The 18,575-nt window shown below is 35.2% G+C and overlaps 1 protein-coding gene across 10 annotated transcripts in view; it reads left to right on the top strand.

Annotated features, from left to right (window-relative positions):
• The window catches only part of EVI5 (ecotropic viral integration site 5), a 224,730-nt gene that overhangs the window by 121,299 nt on the left and 84,856 nt on the right, over nucleotides 1–18,575 (top strand). For 8 of the 10 annotated variants that reach the window (XM_018045762.1, XM_013962626.2, XM_013962628.2 and 5 more), the window contains 2 exons: nucleotides 14,140–14,274; nucleotides 17,565–17,705. In XM_018045762.1, coding sequence (XP_017901251.1) covers nucleotides 14,140–14,274; nucleotides 17,565–17,705 — 276 coding nt within the window. The remainder of the gene's footprint in view (nucleotides 1–14,139; nucleotides 14,275–17,564; nucleotides 17,706–18,575) is intronic. The other 2 variants (XM_013962629.2, XM_013962625.2) reach the window with 1 other exon arrangement.

The raw sequence follows: 18,575 nt of genomic DNA, 5'->3' as shown, positions 1-18,575 counted from the left end.
TAGGAAAGGAAATAAGTCTCAAACCAACAATCTGTTCTTCTACCTTAAGAAACTAGATTTGTCTGAGAAAATTGAACCTAAAGCAAGTAGAGGAACAAGTATAAAGAGAGTAGAAATTAATGAAATTGGAAACAGTATAAAACAAAAATAGAGAAAATCTGTGAAACCAAATCCTGGTTCTTTTAAATCATCAATGAAGTTGATAAAACTGTCTAGACTGACTAAAGACAGAAAAAATAATAGCCCATTTAGGGATAACATTGGCTTTTTACATATGTAACTAATTTGTCTTGTCTTATAGCCTGATTTTATCTGATTCCTTCTTCGTGGTATCATATTTTCTGTAAACTGGGTTCAGTTAAATATTTTTGACATTTAGATTATAGATGATGTTGTGAACTTTGCTTTAAATCAGGAATCCCATAATGTAAGTTCCCGCTATTTAGTGATGCTAAGTTCATTTGCCATGCTGACTTTGATTACCACACACCCTCTCCCTTGTAAAGGTATGGTTTCTTCTTTGCAATAATTAATATATTGGGAAATACTTTTGTACCAAATAAATATCTTATCCTCATTCACCTATTACCTAATGGTTTTAGCATCCTCTGATTGGGTTTCCAAGATGGTGATTTCCATATTTTCCCATTTTTTCCTACTCTGTTAGCTAATGTTTCTCTGTAAAAGAGAATTTTTTCTTTTTTTCCCCTTCAATCTCTCTCTTTTATGTACTTTGAATACTTTTGTATCATTCCAGACGCTCATGCTTTTATTTGTTTTGATGTTTCATATCATTTTTAATGATTTTAATGCAGTTGGTACAATGATATATATTAAACTTTTAAGTGGCAGTTTTTTGTATAATTTTAATAGATTTTGAATATTGATATTGCTTAAAAAGCATTTGTGCAGTACACAATTATTGAGTAATTGTCTTTAACAGGTCAGTGGTTCCATTTCATGCCAGGTCTTTGAACGTGATATTGCTCATTTTCAAAAATGATGTTATTTTATTATAATTTTTAATTGAAATATGTAGTTGATTTACAATATTAGTTTCAGGTATATAACATATTTACTCCATTTAAAGTTATCACGAAGTAATGGCTATATTTTCTTGTGGTCTGTGTTAATTTATTACTTAGTATTTACTGTACTAAATAAAATTTACTTCCATTTAGTAATTTCAAATGATAAACATTAACCATAAGATAAAACCAAGCATTTAGATTAAACTATCCTAGTCAAGGCTGTGGTTTTTCCAGTAGTCATGTATGGATGTGAGAGTTGGACTATAAAGAAAGCTGAGTGCAGAGGAATTGATGCTTTTGAACTGTGGTGTTGGAGGCGACTCTTGAGAATCCCTTGGACTGCAAGGAGATCCAACCAGTCCATCCTGAAGGAGATCAGTCCTGGGTGTTCATTGGAGGGACTGATGTTGAAGCTGAAAATCCAATACTTTGGTCACCTGATGCAGAGAGTTGACTCATTTGAAAAGACCCTGATGCAGGGAAAGATTGAGGGCAGGAGGAGAAGGCGACGACGGAGGATGAGATGGTTGGATGGCATCCCCGACACAATGGACATGGGTTTGGGTGGACTCGGGGAGTTGGTGATGAACAGGGAGGCCTGGCGTGCTGCAATTCATGGGGTTGCAAAGAGTCGGACACGACTGAGCAACTGAACTGAACTGATGATCCCTTGAAGTGTTTGTTATACAATGTTACACATCAGTTTTCCTAGGAAGCCCCTAGAAGTAGAAATGATCCTGTAATACTTGTACAGTCACATGTCTGACTGTCCCTTTTGAGTGTGATAAGGCACAGATGTGTTTATGTTGGATGATTTTTCCTGAGGAGATCTACTGTCTGAGTCTAGCTTGATCTATTAATATTTAAAAACTTTTTATCCTACACATGACTGCCTATCATTCAGGTGTCCTGAATAAGTAATCTTTGTCCCTCAGTTTATTGGCTAGGATCAGCATATACAAGAAGGATTGTAACAGTTAACGTTGTTGACTGCTGAAGTGACTGCCTTTCAGATGGTTGGGACCTTTGTACCAGGAGGTACTAAACAGGAGGCTAGGCAAGGTTTCTTTTGATCTTCCTTCCTCTTCCTATAATTCTAGAAGAAAATATGAAATAATTATGTGATAATTTTAAGAACCAAGGATTTGGTGTGAGGAATAAAAACTAATCATACTTAGAGTAAACATATGAATAAACATTAAAGACTAAAAACTGTTAGTGCAAGTTGTGAAATCTTTTAGATAATTTAGAAAATGTGTTTATTGAGCAGCATTTAGAATTGCCCAACACCTGCTTTTACCTAGTGGGTTTGTTTTTCTTTATGAATATGGAAGTTAATATCTAACATCTCTTCCTGCACAATAAACACTTAAACTTTGGTGACATTTCAAGAAAAAGCCATTTAATTTTAAAAAACCATGTAATTATTGGTAAATTTATTTAAATTTCCTAGAAATCCAAAATATACTATATTCAGTTCAGTTCAGTTCAGTCGCTCAGTCGTGTCCAACTCTTTGCGACCCCATGAACTGCAGCACACCAGGCCTCCCTGTCCATCACCAACTCCTGGAGTCCACCCAAACCCCTGTGCATCAAGTTGGTGATGCCATCCAACCATCTCATCCTCCGTCGTCCATGTCTCCTCTTGCCCTCAATCTTTCCCAGCATCAGGGTCTTTTCAAATGAGTCAGCTCATCGCATCAGGTGACAAAAGTATTGGAGTTTCAGCTTTAAAATCAGGCCTACCAGTGAACACCCAGGACTGATCTCTGTCAGGATGGAGATCCAGGTTGGATCTCCTTGCAGTCCAAGGGACCGTCAAGAGTCTTCTCCAACACCACAGTTCAAAAGCATCTATTCTTTGGCGCTCAGCCTTCTTTATAGTCCAACACTTGCATCCATACATGACCGCTGGAAAAACCATGGCCTTGACTAGACGGACCTTTGTCAACAAAGTAATGTCTGCTTTTTAATATGCTGTCTAGGTTGGTCATAACTTTCCTTCCAAGGAGTAAGCGTCTTTTAATTTCATGGCTGCAGTCACCATCTACAGTGATTTTGGAGCGCAGAAAAATAAAGTCTGGCACTGTTTCCACTGTTTCCCTGTCTATTTGCTATGAAGTGATGGGACCAGATGCCATGATCTTAGTTTTCTGAATGTTGAGCTTTAAGCCAACTTTTTAAGCTTGGTAAATTCTTACACTCTTGGTCAGTATGCCTAGAAATCTGAACAGAAGTTTTCTTCCAAAATAATTTTGGCCTTAGTTTAAGATTAAATGTTTTACATTCATATGTAATCATTTCTTTTCAGCCCAAATAATAAATGAATGCTCACTTTAATGGAAATAATTGTTTTCTTAGCATTTTTTTCATCAGAATATCTTGCAATTGAGGATAAAAATAATCAGAGATGATCTTCCACCTTAAAGGATGTATGTAAGTTTTCAGGTGTTGGAAATCATTTAAAAAATGATATACCACTTTTTCAAAAGAGTTTAGTGTGGCAAATCTTTACATAGGGCATCCATGTTGTTTGGATTTCTTTTAAACAAAGACTACATGGAGCATGTGGTAGGGAGGATTACAAACATCTTTTGGGATCATATGCTGGGTGGGGAGAGCAAGATACAACTTTTTACTTAAATTTTTTTACCTTCTGATATTGCTTTCCATAGAATCATATTCTGGATTATTTGCCTATGTAAAAAGTATAGATGCTTTAGCCATAACAGTAGAATGTACCATGTGCTGTGCTGTGCTTAGTCACTCAGTTGTGTCCAACTGTTTGCAACCCCATGGACTGTAACCTGCCAAGCACCTCTGTCTGTGGGTATTCTCCAGATAAGAATACTTCAGTGGATTGATATGCCCTTCTCCTGGGGATCTTCTTTACTTAGGAATTGAACCTGACTCTCTGGCATCTCCTGCATTGGCAGGCAGATTCTTTACCACTGAGCCACCTGGGAAGCTCTAATTCTTAGAACAGTACGTATTGAAATTCTTCCCTGGTGGCTCAGACAGTAAAAAATCTCACTGCAATACAGGAGACCAGTGTTCAATCCTTGGATCAGGAAGATATGCTGGAGAAGGACATGGCTACTCACTCCAGTATTCTTGCCTGGAGAATTCCGTGGACAGAGGAGCTAAAATCCATGGGGTTGCAAAGAGTTAGACATGACTGAGGGACTAATACTTTCACATATTAAAACAATATTATTAAGCTCTAAAAAGTATTATTTCATCCTTTATATGGCTTGCAAGTTAAGACATGGGCTCTGTACTCCATATTCCCAATTGACAGAATTGCCAGTTTTTTTTTACTTGCTGGGTCTTTTAAGCTTACTTAGGTTAAGTGATAATACAAAGTGCTTAGCATAGCCTGACATATAATGAGCACTCAGTAGATGTTAGCTGCTATCATCATTGTTGTTATCATCATAAACTTTAAAATCTGTTTTATAGTGAGTGTGACAGGAACATCTTAAAACGAAACAGCTGCGCTGGAAATGATCAGGGCTTGGGCTCAATATGATAGTTTAATTGTTATTAAACCTCACTTTGAGCTTCTCTGGCGTTGATGATTTTTTTAAATAATTATATTTATTTATTTCGGCTGTGCCGGGTCTTTGTTGCTGCATGGTGTTTTCTCGCTGAGGTGAGTAGGGGCTACTCTCTAGTTGCAGTGTCTAGATTTCTCATTGCTGCAACTTCTCTTGTTGCGAAGGGGCTTAGTTTCTCTGTGACATGTGAGATCTTCCTGGATCAGGGATAGAACCCATGTTTCCTGCGTTGGCAGGCAGATTCTTTACCAGTGAGCCACCGTGGAAGCCCCTTGATGATTCCTTTCTTCTCCCAAAAGTTTATCATTCTTTTCCTCATCTCAAGTCAACCTCATATATAAAAGACCAATTTTTGTTGATTTGTTTTAAAATTTTCAATGCAGTGTTCTTGGTTTCCAGATTTTTATTGTTTTTTAATTATTTTTTTCTATTTGGTTTGGGAAAACTATAAAGTGAAGTGGACTATCCATGTTAAAAAGTTTTCTACTCGGAATTTTTGTTCCCCAGTGTTCACTTGTTTCATAGCCACTGTCTTCATGGCACATCCTCCTAATAAGCAGCTGGAAATGCCCACATGTGCTGCAGTTTTTTTTCAGACTGTGTGGCACCCATAGCCTTTCTTGACATCTCTCATTCCACTGGAGGTAGTTAAGTTAAAAAGCTTAATGAAAACAAGAGAAACAAAACTCCTTGTTTTATAAATGACACTCCCCCCTTCCCACCCCATGGGAAAAATTTAAAAATTGAAACAGGTGTTTTACAGTGCACAGTAATGTCTTTTAACAGTGGCTTTTTTAAAAAAAAAATTATTTTAATTGGAGGTTAATTACTTTACAATATCCCAATTCTGCCACTCACTATTTGTCCTTTTACAAATTACTTCTGCATATAATATAAAATTTTTTATCCTATATATAATAAAGGAATATTGAGATTTAAGTGAGTTGGTCCTCTGGAATAATGCTTGGCATAGAATGAGTGCTCAATAAGTGGTAGTTACTGTTAAGATTAATATTAACATTATTTCATTATTCTACCAGCTTGTTTGGTCAGTGGCATAAATGGCTAATAATAACCAAAACTTAAAAGACTAAAACTGACAGGTGAAGTTTTAATATCAGAAGTATATCATTTTCCTGATCAAATTTAGATCTGCAAAATTTTGAACAGCAAAATCGGAAATGTAGAAATAAATGCCAAATAAGAGAATTCCATTGCAGAAGCTCTGAGCCAATTGAAACGGACCAAAACCAAGCAAGAATAATAAAACCTCTATAATCAATAAATTTAATCTTATAAAATTTACCCTGTATTAGAGTTCTGCAGAGTAATCAAAGTAATTCCAGTCCAAGGGTAGGAGAAGACTAATGTCTTAGCTCAGGCAGCAGGCAGGAACAGAATGAATCCTCCGTTTTTCTGCTACATGTTCTATTAAGGCCCTGAACAGATTGGCTGGTCCCCACTTACGTTGGGAGGGCAGTCTACTAAGTCATCTGAAAACACCTTCACAGAAACACCCAGAAGTAATGTCTAATCTGGGCATCCCATGTCCTAGTCAAGTTGATGAAAGTTAACCATCACAAGTCCAGCCTTTGTCAACTTGGCACCCATGTGCATCTTATTAATCTATACTTAATCTCCAGGTAGAGAAAACAATAAGGTCATAATTCTGCATAACTGCATACAGTTATATCCTGAGCATAACAAAAAATGTACTAATGCCTTCCCCAGGAGAGGTGGTGGAGCTCTTGAGTAATGTTTTCCCTTCTTGATATCTTGTAATTTAATTACAGGATATACTGTAAAATTAACAATACTTAAATGCTATAATATAAAGTCTCTTATTATATTGCATAATAAGAGAACAAGAGAGAAAAGAAAACACATATTCAAAGAAAACAGAAAACATTCGTAGCAAAATTGGGAGGAAACACTCATGGCAGTTACAGTCCTCATTTATGTAACTGATCATGTGGTAGTATTCCACTACCCACTCTGTATTCCTTTACCTTCAACCAGCGCCTCAGCTGGTCATGGTTCTTTGCTTGGTGGGGTGACCCAAACCTTGAATCCTGAAGGATCTGGGCCATAAGCATTCCTTCCTGAATTGAATTATTGTATTTTTTTTTACCTTAACTACAAGGCATGATAATATTAAGAGACACATGAAAGGATTTCCTGTATTTCACATATATTCTTCCAAATCTCCATTGTAGTGTAATGGACTACTCGGTAGTGATCAGTCAGCCAAACCAACACCGTAATTCTCTTTTTTTACTCACTAATTCAGATGTGTGAGGCCTCAAAGTGGTTTGCCTTAACTTCCAGTTTACTGTCTCTTCATGGAACCATTTCTCCCTCAGGAACTAAGAAATCTAGACCAGCAGAACATAATGTTGCAAAGCAGCCATTTTGTTGATGAGTCTGTAGCAGTAATAGTGTCACTCCTGTTTACATCCCTTGATTCCTGTATCTGTGAATTATGGGAGAAAAATGGCACTGTATGTTGCACAGTGACACACAGCATATTCATTCTTCTGGAGAACCTTGTCCCAGTCTTGTAAGGTATTGCCACCTAGCTGGCACTGGAAGTGAGTTTTCAGATGGTCATTCCACCCTTCTGTCAGTCCAGCTCTTGATATTAGGGAATTTGATAAGACTGATGAGTTCCATGAGCATGGGCCCATTGCTGTTCTTATTTTGCTATGATCAGAAGCAGTGCTGTGTAGAATACCATCACAGTGGAGAAGGCATTCTGTAATTCCACGGATGATAGTTTTGACAGAAGCATTGCATGCTGGGAAAGCAAGTTCATATCCAGAGTAAGTGTGTATTCCAGTAAGAGCAAAACATCCCTTCCATTTTGGAACTGGTCTAGTATGATTAATCTGCTATCGGGTAATAGGTTGATTACCCCCAGGAATGCTGTTGTATCAGGGATGTAGTGTTGATCTCTGTTGCTGGCAGATTGGACACTTAGCAGTGGCAGTAGCCAGATCACCTTGGCGCGTAGAAATGTGTTGCTGAGCCCATGTATAACCTCTGTTCCAGCTGCTATAGCTACTTTGTTCATAAGTTTATTGGGCTTTCTGAGGATAGAGGCTGACTGGTATCCATGGAATGGGTCATCCCATTCAGTTGAGGGTTTTTTCTTTTCTTTTTATGACTTAAAATCTTTTATTCCTCTAACTTGAGAGCACCATTTTCCCCTTTCTCTATCAAGCAATGAAAAATATTTGACTCCAAAAGTAAAAAGCAAGAAACAAAAAACAGAACTTTTTAGTGCTCAATAGCAAATAGTATTACAGTTTTCAGAGATGAGCTGGAACTGACCTCATAGTGCAGAGAGCGTAGTGGAAGAAGCAGATATTATATTCCTTTCATCTAAGTAGGGCAACACTGCAGCTTTTGTGATTTGTCCAGCCCAGAAGGGAAGAATGAGAATGCTCTTGCCACAAGAAATTTTGGATCACACTTTCCTTAGAGCCTAAATCAGAATCTTATACATTCAACTGATTTTTTAAAATCCTCTGCTGAGAAAAAAAAAAAAAATAAAAAATAAATCCTCTGCTGAGGTCACCCTTTGGCGAGCATTCACGTGGGAAGCAGCATCTTCACAGTTTTAGCATATTCAGAAAAGTATGTCTCCATATATCTTCCCTAGTTTCTTTGTCACCAGTTTTCTCTTTCTTTACATTGAACCAAGGCATGTCCAGCATTTCCAGTTCATTCACCATGGGCCACCCTTTGGTCCATATTTCAACCAAACAAATGTTAGTTTTTTCCTAAACCTCCAAGTCATAGCACTAAATGCAGAATCTCCAGTGAGTCCATATCAGTACTAAGAACTGATCCCAATAAAAGCTTTTTGTTCAATAATGCATATATATGTAATTGAATAGAGCTAGTTGCTATATACAAAAATTGATAATGAGATGAAATTGGCTTAGTGAAGTTAGATTTATTCTGAATACTCTGTTAAAGTGTATCACTGCTTGTATAATTTTCATTAACATGTTTGTACTAATAAACATGGAATTAAAACTTCTTTAGTCTCAGTACAAAAGGGAAAGAAAACACCTACGTGGGCCGGGTGGCAAAATTGTAAAAATGCTTCTACTACAATTTAGTATGAGCTGTAACATAAAATACAGGTATACCTCAGATTGTGGGTGCAATTCCAGGCCACTGCAATAAAGCAAATATCACAAAAATTGAGTCACACAAATTATTTGGTTTTCCAGTGCATATAAAAGTTACGTTTACACTGTATTGTAGCCTATGAAGTATGCAGTAGCACTATGTCAAAGAAAAACAATGTACACACATTAATTAAAAGATATTTATTGCCAAAAATGCTAACCATCATCTGAGCCTTCAGTGAGTTGTAATCTTTTTGTTGGTGAAAGGTCTTGCCTCGATGTTGATGGCTGCTGGCTTATCAGGGTGGTGGTTGCTGAAGATTGACAATTTACATTTTTAAAAAGGCAAAGTGAAGTTTGTTACAATGATTTTGATTCCTTTCATGAAAAATTTCTCTGTACCATGCAGTGCTGTTTGATAACATTTTGCCCACAGTAGAACTTCTTTCACAGTTGGGGTCAATACTCTTAAACCCTGCCAGTGCTTTATTAAGTAAGCATGTGTAATATTCTCAGTCCTTTGCTGTCATTTCCATAATCCATGTGCATTGTCACCAGAAGTGGATTCCATCTCAAGAAAGCATTTTCTTTGCAAGTTTTACCATGAGTTTGCAGCACGTCAGTCATATCTTCAGGCTCCACTTCCAACTCTAGTTCTCTTGCTCTTTTTGTTACATCTGTGCTTGCTTCTTCCACTGGTCTTGAACACCTCCAAATCATCCATGAAGGTTAGAATCAGCTTCTTCAGTTAATGTTGATATTTTGACATTTCCCCACGAATCATGAATTTTCTTAATGGCACCTAGAATGGTGAATCTTTTCCAGAAGGTTTTCAGTTTACTTTTCACAGATCCATCTGAGGAATGGCTCGTTTTTGACAGCTATAGCCTTACAAAATGTATTCCTTAAATAATAAGACTTGAAAATCAGGATTATTCCTTGATCCCTGGGCTGCAGAATGGATGTTGTGTTAGGAGGCATGAAAACAACATTAATCTCATTGTACATCTCCATCAGAGTTTTTGGGTGACCAGGTGCACTGTCAGTGAACAGTAATATGTTGAAAGGAATCTTTTTCTGAGCATTAGGTTTCAACAGTGGGGCTTACAATGGTAAGCCACGTCATAAACAAATGTGCTATCATCAAGGCTATGTCATTAATTTGTAGAGAGCACAGACAGTAGATTTAGCTTAATTCTGAAGGGTCCTAAGATTTTCAGAATGGTAAATGAGCACTGGCTTTGACTTCAAGCCTCTAGCTTCATTAGCCCCTAACAAGAAAATCAGCCTATTCTTTGAAACTGTGACCCAAGCATTGACTTTTCTTCTAGCTATGAAAGCTTTAGGTGGCACCTACTTCCAATAAGAGGCTGTTTCATCTACATAAACAATCTATTGTTTAATGTAGTCACCTTCATTAATGATCTTAGCAAAATCTTCTGGATAAGTTGCTACAGTTTCTACATTAGAACTTGCTGCTTCAGATTGCACATTCATTTTATGGAGATGGCTTCTTTCTTTAAACCTTGTAAATCAATCTCTTTTTCACTTCAGACTTTTCTTCTGAAGCTTCTTCACCTCTTTCGGCCTTCATAAAATTGAAGAAAGTTAGGTCCTTGTTCTGGATAAGACTTTGGCTTCAAGGAGTGTTGTGGCTGGTTTGATCTTCTATCCAGGCCACTAAAACTATTGCCATTATCAGCAGTAAGGCTGTTGCGCATTTTTGCCGTTTATGTGTTCAGTGGAGTAGCACTTTCAATTTCCTTCAAGAACTTTTTCTTTGCATTCACAGCTTGGCTGTTTGGGGCAAGAGCCCTAGTTTTTGGCTTATCTTGGCTTTCCACATGCCTTCCTCACTAAGCTTGATCATTCCTAGCTTTCAGTTTAAAATGAGAGATATGCAATGCTTCCTTTCTCTTGAACACTTAGAGGCCATTGTGGGTTATCAAATGGCCTGATTTCAACAGTGTTGTATCTCAGGGAATAAGGAGGCGCAAGGAAAAGGAGAGAAATGTGGGGAATGGCTGGCTGGTCAGTGGAGCTGTCAGAATGCACACAACATTTATCAGTTAAGTTCACCATCTTAAATGGGTGTGTGGTTCATGGCACCTGAAAACAGTTGTAGTAGAAACAGCAGAGCTCACTGATCACAAGCCAAAAATAATAATAATGAAAAAGTTTGAAATATTGTGAGAACTACCAAAATATGACACAGTGAACTACAATGAGAACTACAAAATATGACTTGAAGTGAGCAAATGTTGTTGTAAAAACAGTGCCAATAAACTTGGTTTGAAGTAGGGTTGCCACAGACCTTCAATTTGTTAAAAAACAAAAACAAAAAGTATCTTCAAAGTGTGATAAAGTTGAGGAGCAATAAAATGAGGTATGCTTATATTGAATAATACCCACTAAGCACTGTAATTAATAGTTAGATGGTCATATACGTAAGACTATTGCAGTAGTTCAAAGAAAGATGAGAGCATAAATAAAAACAATGACTGTTAAGATAGAAAGGAGCAGGCAAATTCAAGAGGTAGCTGGAAGGAAAACTAAGATGTGGTGATTGATTTGGTATGGGTTGAGTATAATAATAGGGAAAGTTTTTACTTAGATGGTTGTTAGATGATGGGATCCTTAGCATATAAGGAGGAAAAGATAAGGAGTCCAGTTTTGAAAGGTTGAATGAGAGGTGAGTGTGAGGCTAAACAAACGAAGAAAACCAGTAGGAAGTTGTAAATATGAATCTGCAGTTTATTAGAAAGATCAGGGTGAGAATACAGACTTGAGAGTCATCACTCTTTATATATCTGTATATCTGTCGATTTCTATCTATATTTATTGTCCTTAGAGTTCCACTATTGTATGTTCCTCTCCCTCTCCCCGACACCGCCTTTGCTTTTTTTTAAACTATTTTGCAGCTTCTTCCTTGGTGATCTTATTCATTGTCCATATAGAATTAGAGTAAAGATCTGATATACATTGTATCTGATAATGTCTTTGTATGGACTGTATTAGACAATGGATGAAATCACATAGGAGGAATCTACAAAATAAGAAAATTAACAGAAAGATTGAGAGAAATCACAGAATATAGAAACTCTGAGGCCTGCTGCTTGATACATACATATATACACACATAAACACATAGACATATCTATAATGAAGTAGTAGAACTGACAGAGTACACAGAGAAGATACGAGGTAAAACCATGAAAGAGTAACACCTCAGAATCTGGGGGAGGAGAAATTTTTAATGAGTGGTCAGTTGTTTTAAATTCCATAGACTATCTGGTGAAGCTAAGAGCTGAACGAAAGGGCTTTCCATTGAGTTTTTATATTGTTATTGGATATTAATACTGTTAGTGATTAGAGCAGTTTCATCAAGGGATGAAGGCTAAAATTAATTTGTAGTGGATTGAGAAACAAACTGAAGAGAAGAGAAATAACATGTACAATGTAGAAAGAATCCCTTGAACAACAGAGAGAGGATGATTAGAGGTTTGGTAAATATTATTGCTAAAAATTTGTTCCCAATATTACTAGTCTTTTTTTTTTTTTTTTTTTTAACACTTGGTTGGATGGGTTGGTTTACACCAGATCAATGGTTCCATTCTCATATTGGCCATTTCGGTTTGATGTATTCCTTGAGCCCTCCTAATAGAGTCTTAACAAGTAAGCCTGAATTACTCTTGTCAGAGCTTTAGATTAAAGGCAAAATATTCTAGTATTACTCATAAAATAACTGTGATCTAATTAAACAAAATCATGACACCTGCATTTTGGCTGCAGCCATTCTAAAGCTGTCATTTTTCTGTTTGGTAAGGTAAGTATTTGCTAAGGTGATACATCTATTGCAAATCTATTTCTTATACTGAAATATTGTTTTAATAGTATCAGAAAGTTACTGGGAGAAATAAGACTGAGTTTAAAAGTTCTCATTTGCCCAGTAGCTGAACTGTGCATTTTTAAAACATAACTTTTTGAGTAATGGGCAAGGGAGTACTGTATATTTTAATTAAGTATTTAATAGTTTTTAAATAGTTTTAATTTGCTATCTGTTTTGTTCCTAATATATTAAAGAGTAAAAATACCCGTTCTTTGGCATTGAAACATGTATACTATCATGTAAAAAATGAAACACCAGTCTGTGTTCGATACAAGATACAGGATGCTTGCGGCTGATGCACGGGGATGATCCAGAGAGATGATCCCACCTTGGGGTGGGAGGTGGGAGGGGGATTCAGGTTTGGGTGCTCGTATATACCCGTGGCAGATTCATGTCAATGTATGGCAAAACCAATACAGTATTGTAAAGTAAAATAAAGTAAAAATAAAATTTTAAAATGTATATAAAAAATAATAATAAATAAAATACCCATTCTTTGCTTATGTTAGTTCAGTAGGAGATTATTCTCTGTGACTCTTATTTTGGAATTATGAGTTGTCACTCTTTTTTAATCACGTAGTAATTACTACGTAAATTGAATGTGAAGTGATAGTTTATTTTAGGAAGTCTTTTATAGTGGTATTTCTTAAATAGCTACATTGGTGTAAAGTAGGAAAGGAGATGGAAGAGTTTCATCCTTTCATGGTTAATTTCTCTATGCAGCATCGTTGCTTCTAGCAATCATTTTCATGAGTATATTTAAAGAAATCAGTACATTTCTAACAGCAAATAGATTTTTGTTCTTTTGGGATTTAGGATGGTTTACGTTATTATAGATGCCTTATTTTTATTCCTATTAGGTTAAAGTAGAATTTACAGTAGATTTGTACTTGTCTTCTGTAGTCTATATCAGTGCTGTCTAATATCAATATAATGTGAGCCACATATGCCTTTTAAAGTGCCATAATAAAAGAAGTAACTAACAATGAAATTAATAATAAAGTTTTATTTGATTAAATCAGTATTTTAACTCAGTACATTTGAAATTTTATTTCAACGTACAGTCAGTATTAAAATTAATGAGATATTTTGACTTTTTATTTCACATTAAGCCTTCAAAATCCAGAATTTGTTTTACACTTACAACCTTTCTTAATTTGTAGCCACATTTCAAGTGCTCAGTAACCATATATGACTGGTGGTTACGGTGTTGTTCAGTTCAGGTCGGTAGAGCTGGAACAAATTCTTAGCATCTGGATGAATGGACAGATAAAAGAAGATATTTATCTTCTATGAATTGGATTTGATTATAAACACCTGATAATGTGATCATCATTATAGATATCAAACCTGGAATTTTTAATTTTCTGGAAAAGAGATAAGCTGGAAATACTGGGTGGATGGAACTTTTACAGTCTGGTTACCCTCAATAGCTGTATTGTGTAATTGCACTTATTTTTATTATATATACATGTTCAAACTTCTGAAAAATTTCAGTGTATGTCTATAACTTGTAGCATAAATGCAGTTCCAACTACAATGAAGATTTTGTGCTACAGCTAGAGAAGGAATTGGTCCAAGCCCGACTGAGTGAAGCTGAGTCTCAATGTGCGCTGAAGGAAATGCAGGATAAAGTTCTGGATATAGAAAAGGTAAGAGCAATATAAAGGCTGTCATTCCCAAACTAGACGGGACATATGATAGATATTTAAGTGCTTATTGAGCGGTGAAATTTGGCCTGGTTTTTTGCACATTAAAAATCTTACATGTTATAAGAGAGGAAAGGAAAAAATACATGTTTCCTATTTAATTTTTATTGTTACCATACTAGTCAAAGCCCCATATTTTGGGTAAAAATAGAGATTAACGTCCTTTTAGAGGGAAACAACCAGGATAATTTTGATATAAATGATATTTAATTATTGGAGAAAAGAAACTTAAGGAATACAGATTAACTGTTGTCAAGATAAGTAGTACTTAACAGCCTTTAGAGTCACCCAACAATAGCTGACACAGTATCTTTCAGATTGCTGCTGCTGCTGCTAAGTCACTTCAGTCGTGTCCGACTCTATGTGACCCCATAGATGGCAGCCCACCAGGCTCCTCTGTCCATAGGATTGTCCAGGCAAAAATACTGGAGTGGGTTACCATTTCCTTCTCCAATGCATGCATGCATGCTAAGTCGCTTCGGTCGTGTCTGACTCTATGCGACCCCATGGACAGCAGCCCACCAGGCTCCTCTGTCCACAGGATTCTCTAGGCAAGAATACAGGAGTGGGTTGCCATTCCCTTAAAATCCTGGGGCAAATGGGATGATATGAACTGTAACAGTCTACAGCGTAGTAATATTACATCTTGGCCATTGACCGAATACTAACCCTTTTTGTTTTTAGTATATAAAATATGCTGAAAACATTCCTCTTAAGCACATTTCAGTTAATGTAATTAAACAGAAGGCAGCAATTTCCTTCTAGAAGAATTAGATTTAGCTTTGAAAAATTTGCCATTTATTTGTTAAATTAATTTATGGAATACTTTTGGGTCAGTGTAGACCACAGTGTATTTTTTAATTTAAAGCCTGTGCTAAACATCAGTAAAAATAACTAAAACCATAACCACATTTGTAGTTCTTTTAAAAATGAATATTACCATTTTTATCCCAACAGTGTATAAATATATCACTTGCTTTTCTCCCAATTCAAGGTAAATTTTTAAAAATCCACTGTGAAATTTGCATCCTAAGCACAAAATACACAAATATTCATTTTAATCAAATTTCAGCTGAGAAGTGAACATTTTTACTTTGAAATATGTAGATCTGATATATAGAAGTGAATTTTTTGATTGAAACACATTGCAAATGTGTCTTGTTTTTCTTGTAAATTTGTTTAAAGAAAGAAATTAACCATTGTTTTCAAATATTATAATAGTTTTATCTGCAACAGTGTCGAAATAGACTAGCTAAATACGTAAGCATTTCAGGGAAATTTTCATCTGAGTATAACTGTTATAGCTTTCCAAGCTACAGAAAACCATCAAGTTTATATAGGAAGATTTTAGCTGGAGATGTACTTACAGAAGTTAACTTACCTCTTTTGAAGGTTATTAAAGAACAGATGAGTAGTGGAAATAGAAACACTTTTAGGTTTCTTTAACCTCAGACTTGAGAGTCTGTGTTCCAAATCACAAATTCTGAATCTCTGTTTTCTCATCTATAAAGTCATAGATGATTTGGGTTCTGTGTTGCATTTTTTTCGTTTACCCTTAGGTAGTATCTAGCCATTGATTCAGAATCTCATAAACAATGGACATGAAAGAGCCTCAAATTCTTAACTGTTTCTTAATGAAAATAACTACAGTTAATAGTGGAATAATTGTGCTAGAAATCTACTTGCTATGTTTATATTATCCTTGGAAAACTTTTTTTTCCTATTTGTTGAGAAAAAAGCCAGAATAAAAAGTGCCTAATGGGGAGTATTCTGGGCTCCCATGATTTAGTTAAGAGTCTGGATCTTTCTGTTTTGAATATTTGGAAGAAGGAAATGTTCTTGGGTCCAATTTTTTTAAAGTAGCTTTGTTAGTATTCATGCATCCTATGGTTAATTTCTTCATGCAAGATAGGTTTTTCTTAAAATACATATACAGTAAATTTCTGGTTTTCAGTTGAGAAAATATTTAAAATCCATCACAAAAAATGTGTAGTTGGCAAGAATAACTTTATTCAGCCATCTCTGAGGGCTAAAATGTTAATGAAAAATTTCAGAGATAGAAAATTTTAAGACTTGGAACTTAGTTTACTTAAGGAACTTTTATTAGAGCCTAATTTAGAATTCTTTGGTCGTTCCTGAGAGCAGTTTAATATGGCAACCCTATATCTGAAGATGGGTCTTTCAGGACCCATCTTGTATCCTTGAAGGAAATACTTAGATTACCTTAGAACTAATTTCTTGAGTATTGATTAGTCACAGTAGTTACTAATGTACATATATTTTATACTCCTTTTCCAAACTGGTATGTTGAAAAAATAAAATTTGAACTGCTCTCTTCCATAAATCTTTAAAATATAAATGATGTTCATGCTTTGTTTGAAGTCCTAATCAGAGGTTAGTATGTTTATTGCCATGTTGAAAAACATTTTTAATCTTGTTGCTCCATAATACTGATTAGTATTTTATTAAAACAGAATTAGACTCTCTGTGTCCTTAAAATTAAAGACAGTTCCTTCCTGGTGGGGATGTAAAACATGCAACTGCTTTTGAAAAGTTTGCCAGTTTCTTAAAAATTAGATGTAGAATTACCATCTGATCTAGCATTTCTGCTGTTTCATATATACTCAAGAGAGTTAAAAACATACATCTGTACAAAATCACATAAATGTCCATAGCAGTGTTACTCATAGTAACCTCAAAGTGGAAACAACTCACATTTCCATCAACTGATGAATGTATAAATAAAATGTGGTATATCTGGACATTGAAACTATTATTTGGCAATTTTTTAAAAAGATGAAATTTGAAAACATGCTGAGTGAAAGAAGCTAGTCATAAAAGGCCATAAATTGTATGATTGCATTTTATGAAATATTCAAAATAGGCAAGTTCATAGAGACATAGATTAGTGATTGTCAGGGCCCGGGGGTGTCGAAAACATAAAGTAACTGCTAATGGGTATAGCGTTTCTTGGGGGTGATTAAAATGTGCTGAAATTGCTTTGTGATGATGGTTGCATAACCCTGTGAATACTGTTAAAAACTGCTGACTAGTGTTCATTAAAAGGATAAGTTTTATAGTTTGTGGATTATATCTCAATAAGATTGTATCAAATTAAGCACAGTTACATGTGAGATAAAATAGCTCTTGTTATTTTGCTGTATTGTTGTATATGCTATATTTTATTCTTTAAATTAAAAAAAAATCCCCGATTAAATTCTCTCTTGCTTTAGAGAAACAACTCCTTTCCTGATGAGAATAACATTGCAAGACTTCAGGAAGAACTCATTGCTGTGAAACTGAGAGAAGCAGAAGCTATTATGGGTTTGAAAGAGCTTAGACAGCAAGTCAAGGATTTGGAGGAACACTGGCAGGTATATGAGTATATTTTGTGTGCTTTTTTTAAAAAATGTAAAACCTGAAAATCCATTTTGTGTAAATTTGAAGTAGTTAACAACCAACACTAGGGTTTGAGTTTAAAGTGAGAAAGACTCTGTTAGGCACAAAACTGAGAGCATTTAGAAATTGAAAGCACTTTTAAGCTTTTTTCCTCTTTGATTTTTAGAATTAAATAAAATGTAAAATAGAGACCAAGTCATATTTTTGTTGTCTTATTATACCATTGTGATTTGTGTTAACTTTTTCTAAAGAACTAAGAGAAAATTCTTTTTGTATTGTACTTATTTCTTCTAGTGTTAAATTCATTGGTCATTATGAAACATCAGAAGGGTGCGTGGCATCAACATAAATTTATGAATTTGTAACTTCTTTTCAAAATGGTTTTATCACAAAATAAAATAGTCATTTAGTTAGTTATATGCCACAAATTTATTCACATATGAGGGAAACTACTGATAAGTAGCAAAAAAAGAAAAATAGAATCTATAAGACAAGAAGGGAGAACAGAAAGGGAAAAAAAACTACATATTATTTCAGAAAGTGATGAAGGTATGAATTGGGGTGGGGAATATATCTAACAAAAGTTCTTTATATTGCCATGGCTTTTTTTTGTTTTTGAAGAAATATCAGACAGCAATAAACTGGAAATTAATTAAAAACAAATGAAAGAATTTTTTGAGAACACTGCTGTTAATTTCTGCTATTGTTTCCCTAATTCATGAATGGTTCCATTTTCCCCTTTTCCTGGGATTTCATTAAAAAATAATGTAAAAATCTCTCAGGGAAAAATGAGGATAAAAATTATATTTATTACAGTAATTAATCTACAGAATATGCAGATAATT

Source organism: Capra hircus, chromosome 3 (genome assembly GCF_001704415.2).
Source record: "Capra hircus breed San Clemente chromosome 3, ASM170441v1, whole genome shotgun sequence".
Lineage (NCBI taxonomy): Eukaryota > Metazoa > Chordata > Mammalia > Artiodactyla > Bovidae > Capra > Capra hircus.
The sequence above is the reverse complement of the archived record's forward strand: the minus strand, read 5'-3'. Positions and strand labels throughout refer to the sequence as shown.